Source organism: Anolis carolinensis, chromosome 1 (assembly GCF_035594765.1).
Source record: "Anolis carolinensis isolate JA03-04 chromosome 1, rAnoCar3.1.pri, whole genome shotgun sequence".
Classification (NCBI taxonomy): Eukaryota; Metazoa; Chordata; class Lepidosauria; order Squamata; family Dactyloidae; genus Anolis; species Anolis carolinensis.
The window spans coordinates 217,885,995-217,902,199 of record NC_085841.1 but is presented as its reverse complement, the minus strand read 5'-3'; the positions used below and the strand labels follow the sequence as shown (position 1 = coordinate 217,902,199).

The window sequence follows — 16,205 nt, the reverse complement described above, 5'->3', positions numbered from 1 at the left end:
TATCCAACATATTCACTTATCCTGCCGGCCTGTTTACGTTGGATAAGTGAGACTCTACTGTATATTGATAATCTTAAATTATCTGCTTAGTACTGGATTATATGAGGCCCCTTCTTCACAGCTGTATAAAATGCACACTGAAGTGGATTATATGGCAGTGTGGAGTCAAGATAATCCAGTGCAAAGCAGATAATATAAGATTATAAATGGGTTATATAGCTGTGTTGAAGGGCCTTGAGTCTACACTGCCATATAATCCAGTGCAAATTAGATAATCTGTGGAAGAAGTCTGTGAGGCCTAAATCTGCCTCTCCCCTAACTGAAACCTGGCTGTCCCTTGGTTGCTAGGCAACCAAGTGGGCAGAGATTAGCCCTCTAAACTGGCAGCCATTGGATAAAAACAATTATTGCTCTCCCTCTAATTAGGACTTTATTTTTCTTTTCTTTTTGTTGTATCAACCTTGAGGCGTGGATGATGGGTTGTGTTGTCAAATTTTGAGGTTGGGGGGCCTGTACTTTTGTTGTTTTGTGAATTGCCGTGATGCCATCACTCTTTTATATATATAGATTATATTATGTGTGTATAATATAATTATTATTATTAATGGGTTGTCGAAAGCTTTCATGGCCGGAATCACTGGGTTGCTGTGTGGCCATGTTATTGTTATTATTATTATTATTATTATTATTATTATTATTATTATTATTATTATTATTATTATTCGTGGGGATGATCCTACTGCTCCAATAGAGGTGGTGGTGGTGGTGGTGGAGTGCATTGGGAAGGTAACTTAGAATGGGTTGCTGTGAAATTTCTAGGCTGTGTGGCCATGTTCCAGAAGCATTCTCTCCTGACGTTTCGCCCGCATCTATGACAGACATCCTCAGAGGTTGTGAGGCCTGCTGGAAACTAGGCATGTGTCTAGGACTATTATTATTATTATTATTATTATTATTATTATTATTATTATTCTTATTTATTCGTGGGGATGATCCTACTGCTCCAATAGTGGGGTGCGTTAGGAAGGTAATGTAGAATGGGTTACTGGGAGTTTTCCGGGCTGTGTAGCCATGTTCCAGAAGCATTCTTTCCTGACGTTTCTCCCGCATCTATGACAGGCATCCTCAGGGGTTGTGAGGTCTGTTAGAAACTAGGCAAGTGGAGTGTGTGTGTGTATATGTGTATCTATCTATCTATCTGGAATGGCCAGGGTGGCTGAAAGAACTCTTGTTTGTTTGAGGCAGATGTAAATGTTACAATTGTTACAACCTTGATTAGCATTTAATAGCCTTGCAGCTTCAAGGTCTGGCTGCTCCATCTCAATTTATGTTTTCCCCAAATAATATTTTTATGTCTAGATTCCTGAGATCCAAACGTTCTCTTTCATTTCTAATTCAGCACGGATCGAAATAGAAAAAAATAGAAGCTCTGGGGGACCTTCTCTTCCTTCCTTCCTTCCTTCCTTCCTTCCTTCCTTCCTTCCTTCCTTCCTTCCTTCCTTCCTTCCCTCCTTCCTTCCCTTCCTTACCCCTCGTCCTTCTTTACCCCTTCCTTCCCTCCTTCCTTCCCTTCCTTACCCCTCGTCCTTCTTTACCCCTTCCTCCCTTCCCTCCTCCTGTTCTTTCTCTCTATTCCTCCCTTCTTTCTCCCTTTCTCTTCCCGCCTTCCCCCCAATGCCATTGAGCCTAGATTCCCTCTTTAAGGCTGGCAGACTCCCTGCTTCCTCTTGCCTCGCTCGTGGCGACCGGGAGCCAGGTGATTATCCTAATTAACGTCCCCCTAATTAAATTAATCTCCTCGGCGAGCCCATGGCAGGAGGGGCTGCGTGCGCGGGGCGAGGAGGAAAAAAAAGAAAGGGAAGGAATTTGAGAAGTATTAGAGAGAGCGGATTAAGGAAGTGGAGATTGAGAGAGAGAGAGAGAGAGAGAGAGAGAGAGAGAGAGAGAGAGAGAGAGAGAGAGAGAGAGAGAGAGAGAGAGAGAGAGAGAGAGAGAGATTGGGTTGCTGTGAGTTTTCGGGCTGCATGTTGCCATGGTCCAGAAGCATTCTCTCCTGACATTTCGCCCACATCTTGTTGAGGTCTGTTGAACACTAGGCAAAGGGGTTTATATATCTGTGGAAGGTGGGAGAAAGAACTCTTGTCTGTTGGAGGCAAGTGTGAATGTTGCAATTGATCACATTGATTAGCATTTAATGGCCTTTCAGCTTCAAAGCTTGGCTGATTCCTGCCTGGGGGAATCCTTTATTGGGAGGTGTTCGCTAGCCTTGATTGATTCATGTCTGGAATTCCCCTGTTTTCACAGTATTGTTCTTTATTTACTGTCCTGATGTTAAGAGTTTTTAAACACTGGTAGCCAGATTTGTTCATTTTCTTGGTTTCCTCCTATATGTTGAAATTGTCCACATGCTTGTGGATTTCAGTGGCTTCTCTGTGTAGTCTGACATAGTGGTTGTTAGAGTGGTTCAGCATTTCTGTGTTCTCAAATAATATGCTGTGTCCAGGTTGGTTCATCAAGTGCTCTGCTATGGCTGACTACTCTGGTTGGATTAGTCTGCTGTGCTTTTCATGTTCCTTGATTCGTGTCTGGGCAATGCTGCATTTGATGATCCCTATATAGACTTGTCCACAGCTGCATGGTATACAGTAGACTCCTGCAGAGGTGAGAGGATCCCTTTTGTCCTTTACTGAATGTAGCATTTGTTGGATTTTCTTTGTGGGTCTGTAGATTGTTTGTAGGTTATGTTTCTTCATCAGCTTCCCTATGCAGTCAATGATTCCCTTGATATATGGTAAGAACACTTTTCCTCTGGTTGGATCTTTACTCTCCTGGCTGGTTCTTGGCCTTACAGCTCTTCTGTTGCCTGTGGTGGAGACATCAGGAGAGCTGCAAGCCTTGCTTTGAAGCTGCAGGGCTTTTCAATGCTAATCAAGGTGATCAATTGCAAGATTCACACTTGCCTCCAACAGACAAGAGTTCTTTCTCCCACCCTGGACCTTCCACAGATATATAAACTCAACTTGCCTAATTTCCAACCGACCTCACAACCTCTGAGGATGCCTACCATAGATGCAGGCGAAACATCAAGAGAGAATGCTCCTGGAACATGGCAATATACTGCCCGGAAAACTCACAGGAACCCAGTGATTCCGGCCACGAAAGCCTTCAACAACAGGAGGGGGAGAGAGAGAGAGAGAGAGAGGAGGAAGGGAGAAAGAGAAGGAGACAGAGAAAGGGATTGAGAGAGAAAAGAGAAAGAAAAGGAGGGAGGGAGTGAAAAAGAAATCAACGAAGAAGGAAAGAGAGGAAGGGAGGAAGCGAAAGATAGAAAGAGAAAAAGTGGGAAGAAGGCGAGAGAGAGAGAGAGAGAGAGAGAGGAAAAGAGGAAGGAGAGAAGGGAGGGCGCGTGGCTTCACTTTGAGACCAGTTTGGCGAGGAATCCTCCCAACAAAGGATTACTCCAGGCAGGAATCAGCCAGGCTTTGAAGCTGCAAGGGTTTTCAACGCTAAATAACGTGACTCAAGATTCACACTTGCCTCCACAGACAAGAGTTCAATGTGTTGTCGAAGGGTTTCATGGCCGGAATCATGGGTTGTTAGGAATTTTCCGAGCTGTATGGCCATGTTCCAGAAGCATTCACTCCTGACGTTTTGCCCACATCTATGGCAGGCATCCTCAGAGGTTGTGAAGTCTGTTGGAAAACTAGGCAAGGGAGGTTTATATATCTGTGGAAGGTCCAAGATGGGAGAAAGAACTCCTGTCTGTTTGAGGGAGGTGTGGATGTTGTAATTAATCACCTTGATTAGCATTTGAAGGCCCTGTGGCTTCAAGGCCTGGCTTCTTCCTGCCTGGAAGAATCCTTTGTTTGGAGGTGTTAGCTGGCCCTGATAGTAATACAGAAATATTTTGAACGTCATTAAACCTATATTTAGTTCAATGCATCAATATGAATACAAATGCAACTTAAATAATAGGCTACATTCCACCTGATGAAGACTCTCTTGAGTTGAAACCGGTTGTGGTTCTGGAGTCAAAGAAATAATAACAATTATTATATATAATAATAAAAATAATAATAAAATGTTATTTATATACCGCCCTATCTTTTCAAGGGATTCAGAGCGGTTTCCAGTACAACAGAAAACATACAACAATATAAGAAGAGGAGTCAATTTGTGTATTTGGAGTCTACTATTTCCTAGTAAAGAACAATGATTAGGAAAAGAGGAGTCAATTCATCTTTCCGAGAGAAAAAAATCTTTTTGCTGTCCTTCGTTTTATTGTATAGCAATGCTTCTGTTGTATTTGTATTCATATTGAGGCATTGAACCAAATATAGGTTTATGACATTCAAAAAAATATTCTGTATTACTATAACAGTGGATAATTGTCTTTGTAGTGCCATGGAACACATTTCCTGAGAAAGACAAGAGTTCTTCTTCCAACCCTCGACCTTCCAGAGATATAAAAACCTAACTTGCTTAGTTTCCAACAGACCTCACCAACCTCTGCCATAAATGCAGGCGAAACGTGTTGGATATCATCCTGGACTACACAAGTGCAGGACTATTACGCTATGTAGTGGATAAGTTAGAATGAGGGAAACCTCTATATTCCATACATGCCTAGATAGGCCTTTGCTGGTTTCTCTCTTCTGTCCTGTTTACATCCACTCCCCTCACCTTGTTGTTTTAGCAATGTGATCCTTCAGGGATGAGGTAACTTCCTCTATCTAGATTGGAAATATTTATTGCCCCAAAAGGCTCGGACCATGCGGCCAGTAGGCATTACTCTCTCTCCTTTGTCTGACTCTGCTCATCTCCATTTCTAAGCCGAAGAGCCAGCATTGTCCGTAGACACCTCCAAGGTCATGTGGCCGGCATGATTGCTTGGAGCTAGTTAGCTCCAAAACCTTTTCTATCCACAATGGATTTCTTTTTACCTCAATAAATGCCTTTTTGAACTTTCAAGGAGACTTTGCAATCCACAGTAATCCACGCCTCACAACCTCTGAGGATGCCTGGCATATATGTAGGTGAAACGTCAGGAGAGAATACTTCTGGAACATGGGCACACAGCCCGAAAGACATACAACAACGCTGTCATCCCGGCCATGAAAGCCTTCGACAAGACTTTCATGCTCAGGAACAAAGCCTTCCCTAAAGTCACCTCACATAAGTTTCTGCTGCTTGTGCCACTCTGCTATATTTTGAGGAATCTGAGCCTCCGGTGGCCAAGGAGATAAAAGCCTTGTAACTTGAAGGTTGGGTTGCTGACCTGAAGGCTGCCAGGTTCGAATCCCACCGGGGAGAGTGCGGATGAGCTCCCTCTATCAGCTCCAGCTCCATGCGGGGACATGAGAGAAGCCTCCCACAAGGATGGTAAAAACATCAAAACATCCGGGCGTCCCCTGGGCAACGTCCTTGCAGACGGCCAATTCTCTCACTCCAGAAGCAACTCAGGTTGTTCCAGACACACACACAAAAAAAACAGTAGTTGCCATTTGGAGTGCTTTTGGTGTTGCTATAAGAAGGTCGTCCACTGTGCATGTAGCAGGGCTCAGATTGCATTGTAATAAGTGGTCTGTGGTTTTCTGTTCTCCACACTCGCATGTCGTGGACTCCACTTTATAGCCCCATTTCTTAAGCTTGGCTCTGCATCTCGTGTTGCCAGAGCGCCTTCCAAGTCGCCCAGAAGCCTCCCACAAGGATGGTAACACATCAAAACATTCGGGCGTCCCCTGGGCAACGTCCTTGCAGACGGCCAATTCTCTCACTCCAGAAGCAACTCCGGTTGCTCCTGACACGAAAAAGTAATAATTTTTTTTTGAGGAATCGCCCTCAGAAAGAGGGTTATTTTTTTTTTAGTCTAACCGCTCATAGATTCCCAACAAAACGTCAGGAGAGAATGCTTCTGGAACGTGGCAACAAACTCGCAGCAACCAAGCTGGGCTTCCTTTGCACTCTGATGAGGAGTAGGGGGCAGAAATAACAAACCAAAAAGCAGCAACACCCTTTCCCCCAACCTTTGCAAACCCCAAATAGGCACACACCCCATAGAAGGAGGAGGAGGAGGAGAAAGAGGAGGAAGAGGAGCCTCTCTCTTTCCCTATCTATCTCCCTCCCTCCCTCCCTCCCTCCTTCCCTTTTTTTGGCCATGCAGCTGGAGCATTGTCTGTCGCCTCCGTCGGGGATGCTCTGCAAGCGATTCCTCCAACTGAGCGCGGCGGCTGTGCACGAGGCTTGTCCTCCTCCTCCTCCTCTTCCTCCTCATCATCTTCCTCCCCCTCTTCCTCCTCCTCCTCCTCCTCCCTCTTGTGACAACCTGGAGCGGGGCTCACCTCTGCGGAAGCTCGCCAGGGGGGCGGCGATGACGCAGCCGCAGCCGCCGCCGCATCAGGCCGAGGCGGACAATTTCGATGACTCCAAAGACCCGCCAGGGGACGCCCAGCAGCAACCACAGCATCCTCCTCCTCCTCCTTCTCCTCCTCAGCAGCCTCAGCAGCCGCAAGCACAACAGCAGCAGCAAGCCGCGCCGCACTTGGACAGCCAGGACCCGCTCCAGCTCCGTCCCGCCTTCGATGGAGCCACGGCGGAGCGCTACTTGCTCTCCTCGCCGGTGGCTCGCGGTGGTGGCGGCAGCGGCGGCGGCAACAGCTCCTCCTCCTCTTCCTCTTCTTCCTCCTCTTCCAGCCTTCCTCCTCCTCCGTGCGCCGCGATGTTCCCCTACCCGGGGCAGCACAACCCCGCGGCCGCTGCCTTCTCTCTCGCCAGCCCCGGGCGCTACATGGCGCATCACCCGGCGCTCAGCAACGGCGCCTACAACAGCCTCCTCGCCAACCCCGCGGCGGCAGCAGGGGCTCCGCAGGGCTACCCGGCGGCGGGATACCCCTACCCGCAACAATACGGGCCCTCGGGCTACCAGGGCTCGCCTTTCTACCAGTTCCCCTCCGCCGCCGCCGCCGCCGCGCAAGGCGGGCTGGTGCCGGGCAAGGCGCAGGTCTACCTCTGCAACCGCCCGCTCTGGCTCAAGTTCCACCGGCACCAGACCGAGATGATCATTACCAAGCAAGGCAGGTAAGGGACCCACCGGCCTGTTTGGAGGAAGGAAGGAAGCAAGCAAGCAAGCGGCGAGGTCCCAACCAGATCCCTTCCCTCTGCTTCCACCCCACTCCCCTTCCCTCTTCCCCTTCTTCTCCTTTGATTCGTCTCCACCAATTTCAACAAGGCAATCCGTCGAGGAAGAATGTTTGTCCCCCACCCGTTTTTGTCTGTTTTTCTTTTCTCCTTCCTTCCTTCCTTCCTTCCTTCCTTCCTTCCTTCCTTCCTTCCTTCCTTCCTTTCTTTCTTCCCTACCTTTCTTTCCTTCCTTTCCTTCCCTTCCTTCCCTCCCTTCATTCTTTCCTTCCGTCCTTCCTTCTTTCCTTTCCTTCCCTCCCTCCCTTCCTCCTTTCCTTCCTTTTCTTCCCTTCTTTCCTTCCTTCCTTCCTTTTCTTCATTTCCTCCCTTCCTTCTTTCCTTCCTTCCCTTCTTTCCCTTCCCTTCCCCTTCCTTTCCCTCCCTCCCTCCTTCGCTTCCCTTCGCTTCCCTTCCTTCTTTCCATCCTTCCTTCCTTTCCTTCATTTTCTCCCTTCCCCTTCCTTTCCCTCCCGTCCTTCTTTCCTTTCCTTCCCACCCTCCCTTCTTTCCTTCCCTCCTGTCCTTCCCTTCCTTCTTCCCTTCCCTTCCTTCCTTCCTTTCCTTCCTTTCCTTTCCTTCCCTTCTTTCCCTTCCCTTCCCCTTCCTTTCCCTCCCTCCTTCCCTTCCCTTCCTTCTTTCAATCCTTCCTTCCTTTCCTTCATTTCCTCCTTTCCCTTCCCCTTCCTTTCCTTTCCCTTCCTTCCTGCTTTCCTTTCCTTCCCTCCCTCCCTCCCCTTCCTTTCCTTCCTTTCCCTTCCCCTCCCTTCCTTATTTCCTTCCTTCCCTTCCTCCCTTCCTTTCCTTTCCTTCCTTCCTCCCTCCCTTCCTTTTGCCTTTTGTATTGTCGAAGGCTTTCCTGGCCGGAATCGCTGGGATGCTGTGAGTTTTCTGGGCTGTATGTTGCCATGCTCCAGAAGCCTTGCTTCCAACAGACAAGAGTTCTTTCTCCCACCCTGGACCTTCCACAGATATATAAACCCCACTTGCCTAGTTTCCAACAGACCTCACAACCTCTGAGGACGCTTGGCGAAACGTCAGGAAAGAATGCTTCTGGAACATGACTATACAGCCCGGAAAACTCACAGCAACCCAGATACTTTCGTGCTTTAAGACAAAGACTCCCGCGGGGATATCTTTCTTCCCGAGATGCTTGTTGAGAGGACTCCTTTGCCCATCATCATAACAACAACAAGAAGAATAGCCGCCTTTGCCCATAACTACAACAACAATAATATATTTTCTTGCGTGGCAGAGGATTGCGGTCTCTTCTAACTCTCTGATTCTATAAGACAGACTCCCGCTGGGATATTTTTCTTCCCGCGATGTCTGTTGAGAGGACTCCTTTGCCCATAATAGCAACAACAGCAATAATAATGTGTTTTCCTGCATGGCAGAGGATTGAACTGCGTAGCCCTTGTGGTCTCCTCCAACTTTATGATTGCACAATAATAATGATGTTAATAATAACAACACCTACAATAATAATGTAGTTTGCGTTGTCCAAGGCTTTTATAGCCGGAATCACTGGGTTGCTGTGAGTTCTCCAGGCTGTGTGGCCATCTTCCAGAAGCATTCTCTCCTGACATTTCGCCCACATCTATGGCAGGCATCCTCAGAGGTTGTGAAGTCTGTTGGAAACTAGGCAAGTGGGGTTTATATATCTCTGGAATGTTCAGACCTTGAAGCTGAAAGGCCATTCAATGCTAATCAAGCTGGCCATTTGCAACATTCACACTTGCCTCCGACAGAGAAGAGTGCTGTCTCTGAGGATGCCGGCTATAGTTGCAGGCAAAATGTCAGGAGAGAATGCTTCTGGAACATAACCATACAGCCCGAAAAACTCACAGCAACCCATAAGGAATTTTCCTGCGTGGCAGAGGATTGGACTCGATGGACATTGTGATTTCTTCCAACTCTGTTTCAATAATAACAATAATAATCACTATCTTATTAACAATAATGTATTATTATTATTATTTCTAGCAGAAATAATAAAGTCTGGAAAACTTAATGCTAGCAGAAACAATATGTATTGTTAATAAGATTATTATTATTTCTGCTGGCATTAAGTTTACCAATAATAATAATAATAATAATCTTAACAATAATGTATTATTATTATTAATTATAGCAGAAATAATAATTTACTGTTAATAAGATTATTATTATTTCTGCTAGCATTCAGTTTACTACTACTAATAATAATCTTATTAACAATAATTTTATTATTATTAATTCTAGCAAAATAATAATAATACATTATTGTTAATAAGATTATTATTATTATTTTTATTGGTAAACTTAATGCTAGCAGAAATAATAATAATCTTATTAACAATACATATTATTTCTGCTAGCATTAAGTTTTCCAGACTTTAGTGCGACCATAATCCTAGCTATTAGCAATTCTATCAGAAGGTTTTGCAGTCTTCAGTCTCTCCTAGCCCAATTCGGGCTCCCAGTTAGCTCCCTCTTCCTTATCTATTAACCCATCTGTCTGCCTATCTATATACCTAACTAACCTATCTAGCCATCTATCGAATTGGGAACAATTCGAATAGCAAGCAAACCAACAAAAGAAACCAAAAGCGGGGGAAAGGAGGTTTGGAAAACAGCATAAACAAGCCTCCCTGCTCTCCTGGCGGCATGTTAGACTTTCTCTCTCCCCGAAGGAAGTCCCTAAAACTTCGGTGTCCAAAGACGGATCCGATTTGGCAGGGAAAGCTGTTTGCCCCTTTCCCCATGCTCGGTTTCTTCGAAAAGGTTTAGCCGAAGGCAACAAAAGGCGCTCGTAAAGCGCAAAGGATGTCAACGATAGGGAAAGATTATTGCTGTTCCTGTTCTATTTGAAACCTCTCCCTTTCTTTCTTTATTTCCCCTTCCCCCCTTGTCTCTTCCTCTCTTTCTTTCAGGCGCATGTTCCCTTTCTTAAGCTTCAACATTTCCGGCCTGGACCCCACGGCCCACTACAACATTTTCGTGGATGTCATCCTGGCCGACCCCAACCACTGGCGCTTCCAAGGCGGCAAATGGGTCCCTTGCGGCAAAGCCGACACCAACGTCCAAGGCAAGCCCGGGGTTCCTTGCTTCTTCTTCTTCTTCGTTTTGGTACAAAAAGGAAAATCTAATTAACACATTTCCCTCCAGCCTCCCACCCCCCTCCCCTCCCTTTACACACGCGCCCGACACCCTTCGCTGGAGGTGCGAAGGCTTAATTGGGAGACACTCGGAGGACGGGACGGGGAAGAGGAAAGAGGGAGGAAGGGAGGGAGGGAGAGAAGGAAGAAAGGAGAGAAGGAAGAAAGGAAGGAGAGAAGGAAGGAAGGAAGGAAGGAAGGAAGGAAGGAAGGAAGGAAGGAAGGAAGGAAGGAAGGAAGGAAGGAAGGAGAGAAGGAAGGAAGGAAGGAAGGAAGGAAGGAAGGAAGGAAGGAAGGAAGGAAGGAAGGAAGGAAGGAAGGAAGGAAGGAAGGAAGGAGAGAAGGAAGGAAGGAGGGAAGGAGAGAAGGAAGGAAGGAGAGAAGGAAGGAGAGAAGGAAGGAAGGAGAGAAGGAAGAAGAGAAGGAAGGAGGGAGAGAAGGACGGAAGGAAGGAAGGAGAGAAGGAAGGAAGGAGAGAAGGAAGGAAAGGAGAAATGAAAGAGTGAAGGAAGGAAGGAAGGAAGGAGAGAAGGAAGGAAGGAGGGAAGGAGAGAAGGAAGGAAGGAGAGAAGGAAGGAAGGAGAGAAGGAAGAAGAGAAGGAAGGAGGGAGAGAAGGACGGAAGGAAGGAAGGAGAGAAAGAAGGAAGGAGAGAAGGAAGGAAAGGAGAAATGAAAGAGGGAAGGAAGGAAGGAAGGAAGGAAGGAAGGAAGGAAGGAAGGAAGGAGAGAAGGAAGGAAGGAGGGAAGGAGAGAAGGAAGGAAGGAGAGAAGGAAGGAGAGAAGGAAGGAAGGAGAGAAGGAAGAAGAGAAGGAAGGAGGGAGAGAAGGACGGAAGGAAGGAAGGAGAGAAGGAAGGAAGGAGAGAAGGAAGGAAAGGAGAAATGAAAGAGTGAAGGAAGGAAGGAAGGAAGGAGAGAAGGAAGGAAGGAGGGAAGGAGAGAAGGAAGGAAGGAGAAGAAGGAAGGAAGGAGAGAAGGAAGAAGAGAAGGAAGGAAGGAGGGAGAGAAGGACGGAAGGAAGGAAGGAAGGAGAGAAGGAAGGAAAGGAGAAATGAAAGAGTGAAGGAAGGAAGGAAGGAAGGAAGGAAGGAAGGAAGGAAGGAAGGAAGGAAGGAAGGAAGGAAGGAAGGAAGGGAAGCTGCCAGGAAAAGATGCCGCCAGGGACACAGAGCAGGGAGGCTTGTTTATGTTGTTTTCCACACCTCCTTTCCCCCGCTTTGGGTTCCTTTTGTTGGTCTGCTTGCTATTCAAATGGTTCCAGCTGGAGCTGACAGACGGGAGCTCACCCCGCTCCCCGATTCTTAGAGTCAATAGATAGATGATAGCTAGATAGGACGGGTAAATAGGAAGGCAGCGTGATAAAATTATGAATAGACAGGTGGATTAATGGATGGATGGATAGATGGATAGATACATAGGTAGATGAGAAGGCAGAGTGACAGAATGAGGAGTAGACATAGATAGAGCGATAAAATGATATAGATATATTTCATAGGAAGGCAGAGTGGCAGAATGAGAAATAGACATAGATGGATTAATGGATGGACAGATAGATAAGACAGGTAGATGGGAAGGCAGAGTGACAGAATGAGGAGTAGACCTACATGGAGCCATAAAATGATATATCGATAGATATATTGATAGGAAGGCAGAGTGACAGAATGATAACTAGACATACCGTATATAGAGGCTAAAATGATACTGATAGGAAGGTAGAGTGATAGGTAGATGGGGAAATAGGAAAGCAGATATGCGAAAAGAAAAATGTTAGATAGCTAGATAAGTAGATAGAATAATTGCTAAGAGATAGATTGATTTTTTTCCGTGTCAAGAGCGACTTGAGAAACTGCAAGTCGCTTCTGGTGTGAGAGAATTGGCCTTGTGCAAGGACGTTCCCCAGGGGACAACAGGATGTTTGATGTTTTACCATCCTGTGGGAGGCTTCTCTCAAAGCTGGAGCTGTCAGAGGGGAGCTCACCACGCTCCTTGATTGGAACCACAGACCTTTCGCTCAGCAGTCCTGCCCGCACAAGGGTTTAACCCATTGCGCCATGGAGGCTCCAATAGATAGGGTAAAGCAGAGGGATAAAATTTTGAATAAACAGACAAATGGATTAATGGCTAGATAGCTAGATAGCTAGATAGACAGACAGATAGGACAGGTAGATGGGAAGGCAGAGGGATAAAATTAAGAATAGACATAGAAATATGGATTAATAGATAGATAGATAGATAGATAGATAGATAGACAGACAGATAGGACAGGTAGATGGGAAGACAGAGGGATAAAATTATGAATAGACATAGACATATGGATTAATAGATAGATAGATAGATAGATAGGACAGGTAGATGGGAAGACAGAGGGATAAAATTAAGAATAGACATAGAAATATGGATTAATAGATAGATAGATAGATAGATAGGACAGGTAGATGGGAAGGCAGAGGGATAAAATTAAGAATAGACATAGAAATATGGATTAATAGATAGATAGATAGATAGATAGATAGATAGATAGATAGATAGGACAGGTAGATGGGAAGACAGAGGGATAAAATTATGAATAGACATAGACATATGGATTAATAGCTAGCTAGCTAGCTAGATAGGACAGGTAGATGGGAAGACAGAGGGATAAAATTATGAATAGACAGATAAATGGATTAATAGCTAGCTAGCTAGCTAGCTAGCTAGATAGATAGATAGGCAGACAGACAGACAGACAGACAGATAGGACAGGTAGATGGGAAGGCAGAGGGATAAAATTATGAATAGACAGACAAATGGATTAATAGCTAGCTAGATAGCTAGCTAGATAGATAGATAGGACAGGTAGATAGATAGGACAGAATATTATTATTATTATTATTATTATTATTATTATTATTATTATTATTATTATTATTATTATTATTATGCAGAGTGACAGAATGAGGAATAGACATAGAGCGGAAAAGATGATGTATAGATAGATATGTTGATAGGAAGGCAGAGCAATAGAATAGACATAAATCAGTGGTTCCCAACCATTTTTTGACCAAGAGCCACTCTCCAGTATTAGTACCAAAAGGATTAAGAATCACGTTTTGGTCAACTTCAGATTCAGTTTGGTTATTTGGGGTGCTCATTCAAAAAATTGCATAGGATAGACCACATCAGCTCTAGTTTCTGATGCAGAACATATGCCATCCAGTAGTCGCCATCTGCTTGCCCACAGAAAACCATATTAAATAATCGGATGTGGTCTATTCAATGCAAAAACGAAGAAGAAAAAAATGGTTGGGCTGTGTAGTTGTAGTAGTAGTAACTCCGTAGTAGTAACGGTGAGGCCGCTGACCATATTTTAGTTCTTGCAGACCACTGGTGGTCTACGGACTACAGGTTGGGAACCACAGACATAGATAGCGCTAAAATGATGAATGCATAGGAAGGTAGAGTGATAGCAGGGTTAATAGGAAAGTAGATCTGTAAAAAGAAAAATGCTAGATAGATAGATAAGTAGACACAGAATGATTGCTAAGTGATAGATGGCTGGATGAGAGATAGAGAGAGGGACCTGGAATTGTTCTTCAAACGTGTGTGTGTGTGTGTGTGTGTGTGTGGGGTGGGTGTCAATATTGGCAAGCAGGAACGTTGACCGCCAGCAGTATTTCTCAACACAACCGAGCAAACACAGACTGGGTTGCGTTGAAAGCATCCGCCTCGTCCTCCGCATCCGGACGAAATTGGAGGCCGATGGCAATCTCCGCAAGGCAAGAGCAAACTAGTGCTCATTTCGTTGACTCCTGGCTGGTCGTTTCTCGGGGACACAGGAGCCTTCTTTGGGGCTCCAATGTTGGGGGTCGCTGTGGGTCTCAATCAAGCGGGATTGTTGATGATTAGATTATTATTTGATACACAACAAGATTAGTACACAGCAAACAAGATCACTATGCTGGATCACACGTGGAGCACTTCCCAAGTACATAGGATTATTATTATTATTATTATTATTATTATTATTATTATTATTATTATTATTATTATTATTATTATTATTATTATTATTTTATGTCACAGCAAACAAGATAGATATGCTGGATATTATTATTATTATTATTATTATTATTATTATTATTATTATTATTATTATTATTATGGATTAACCTATTGCCCCAATAGTGGGGGTGTGCGCTCGAAAGGTAATATGGAATGAATCGCTGTGAGTTTTCCGGGCTGTATGGCCAGGTTCCAGAAGCATTCTCTCCTGACGTTTCGCCCGCATCTATGGCAGGCATCCTCAGAGGTTGTGAGGTATATTGGAAACCAGGCAAGTCGGGTTTGCATATCTGTGGGAGAAAGAACTCTTATCTGTTGTTACAGTTGGCCCCCTTGATTAGCATTGAATGGCCTTGCAGCTTCAAGGTCTGGCTGTTTCCCGCCTGGGGAGACTGTCAGGCTATCCAATGCTAATCAAGCTGGGCAATGGCAACGTTCACATTGGCCTCAAACAGACGAGAGTTCTTTCTCCCACCCTAAACGTTCCACAGATGTACATATACACCCCTCACTTGCATAGTTGCAATTAATCAGCTTGATTAGCATTGAATCCCCTTGCCGCTTCAAAGCCTGGCTGCTTCCTGCCTGGGGGGAATCCTTTGTTGGGAGGTGTTACCTGGCCCTGACTGATTCATGTCTGGAATTCCCCTGTTTTCAGAGTTACTGTCCTGATTTTAGAGTTTTTTTAAATACTGGTAGCCAGATTTTGTTCATTTTCATGGTTTCCTCTTTTCTGTCGAAATTGTTCACATGCTTTTGGCTTTCAGTGGCTTCTCTGTGCCTGTTTGACATGTGGAATGGATCGATTGATTAATTTGCAAGTCGATTTCCGGTTGCTTCGGTTCGATGTTCGATGTTTTGTTTTATGTCTGATACAAGGGGTTGCGTTTTTTTTAATTTAATTTTAGTTGTTAAATCATAATTCGTTTTTATATGTTGGGTTGTCAATTTTCATTATTATGGGTGTGAATCCCTGGGGAGACAGGGCAGAATATAAACAAAGAAGCATTATTATTATTATTATTATTATTATTATTATTATTATTATTATTAAACACAACAAGATGAGTCCACAGCAGATCACACGTGGGACACTTCCCAAGTGTCTCGGATTGTGTGATGTATCAGCGAATAATGCGTGCAGATCCCAGTAAGGTGGCCTTCTGCAGCTGGCAGATGGTAATAATAGTAATAATAATAATAATAATTTATTGTTGACACAGCGACATAGTATGACACAGCAAACAAGATAGACATGCTGGATTTTGTATCACAAAACGAAACGCTATCACAGTCCTGAACGCTTGGGAAGTGTTCGACTTGTGATTTTGTGGTATTATTATTATTATTTTATTTTATGACACAGCAAACAAGATAGATATGCTGGATTACGTATCACAAAATCACAAGTCGAACACTTCCCAAGCATTTAGGAATGTGTGATGTATTTTCGGATGATGCGCGCTGATCCCAGTTGGCAGATTATAATTTTGTCAATGTCTATTGTTTCCAAATGCCGGCTGAGATCTTTTTGTGCCCATCACCACCGGGACCACCTGCACTGGTTTTTGCCAGAGTATTTGAAGTTCAATCTTGAGGTCCTGATAGCGGCTGAGTTTTTCCTGTTGTTTTTCGTCAATGCGACTGTCACCTGGGATGGCAACATCAATGATCCAAACCTTTTTCTTTTCCACAACTGTGATGTCTGGTGTGTTGTGTTCCAGAACTTTGTCAGTCTGGATTCGGAAGTCCCACAGTATCTTTTCATGATCATTTTCCAATACTTTTGCAGGTTTGTGATCCCACCAGTTCTTTACTGCAGGGAGGTGGTACTTGAGGCATAAGTTC

The 16,205-nt window shown here is 44.7% G+C and overlaps 1 protein-coding gene across 2 annotated transcripts in view; it reads left to right on the top strand.

Annotated features, from left to right (window-relative positions):
- The first annotated feature begins 5,045 nt into the window (after window positions 1-5,045).
- tbr1 (T-box brain transcription factor 1) overlaps window positions 5,046-16,205 on the top strand; it is a 35,519-nt gene continuing 24,359 nt past the window's right edge. Inside the window, exons 1-2 of one of the 2 annotated variants that reach the window (XM_062965231.1) lie at window positions 5,046-7,077; window positions 10,092-10,246. In XM_062965231.1, the coding sequence (XP_062821301.1) occupies window positions 6,158-7,077; window positions 10,092-10,246 (1,075 nt within the window). In that variant the 5' untranslated portion in view covers window positions 5,046-6,157. The remainder of the gene's footprint in view (window positions 7,078-10,091; window positions 10,247-16,205) is intronic. The other variant, XM_062965237.1, reaches the window with a different exon arrangement.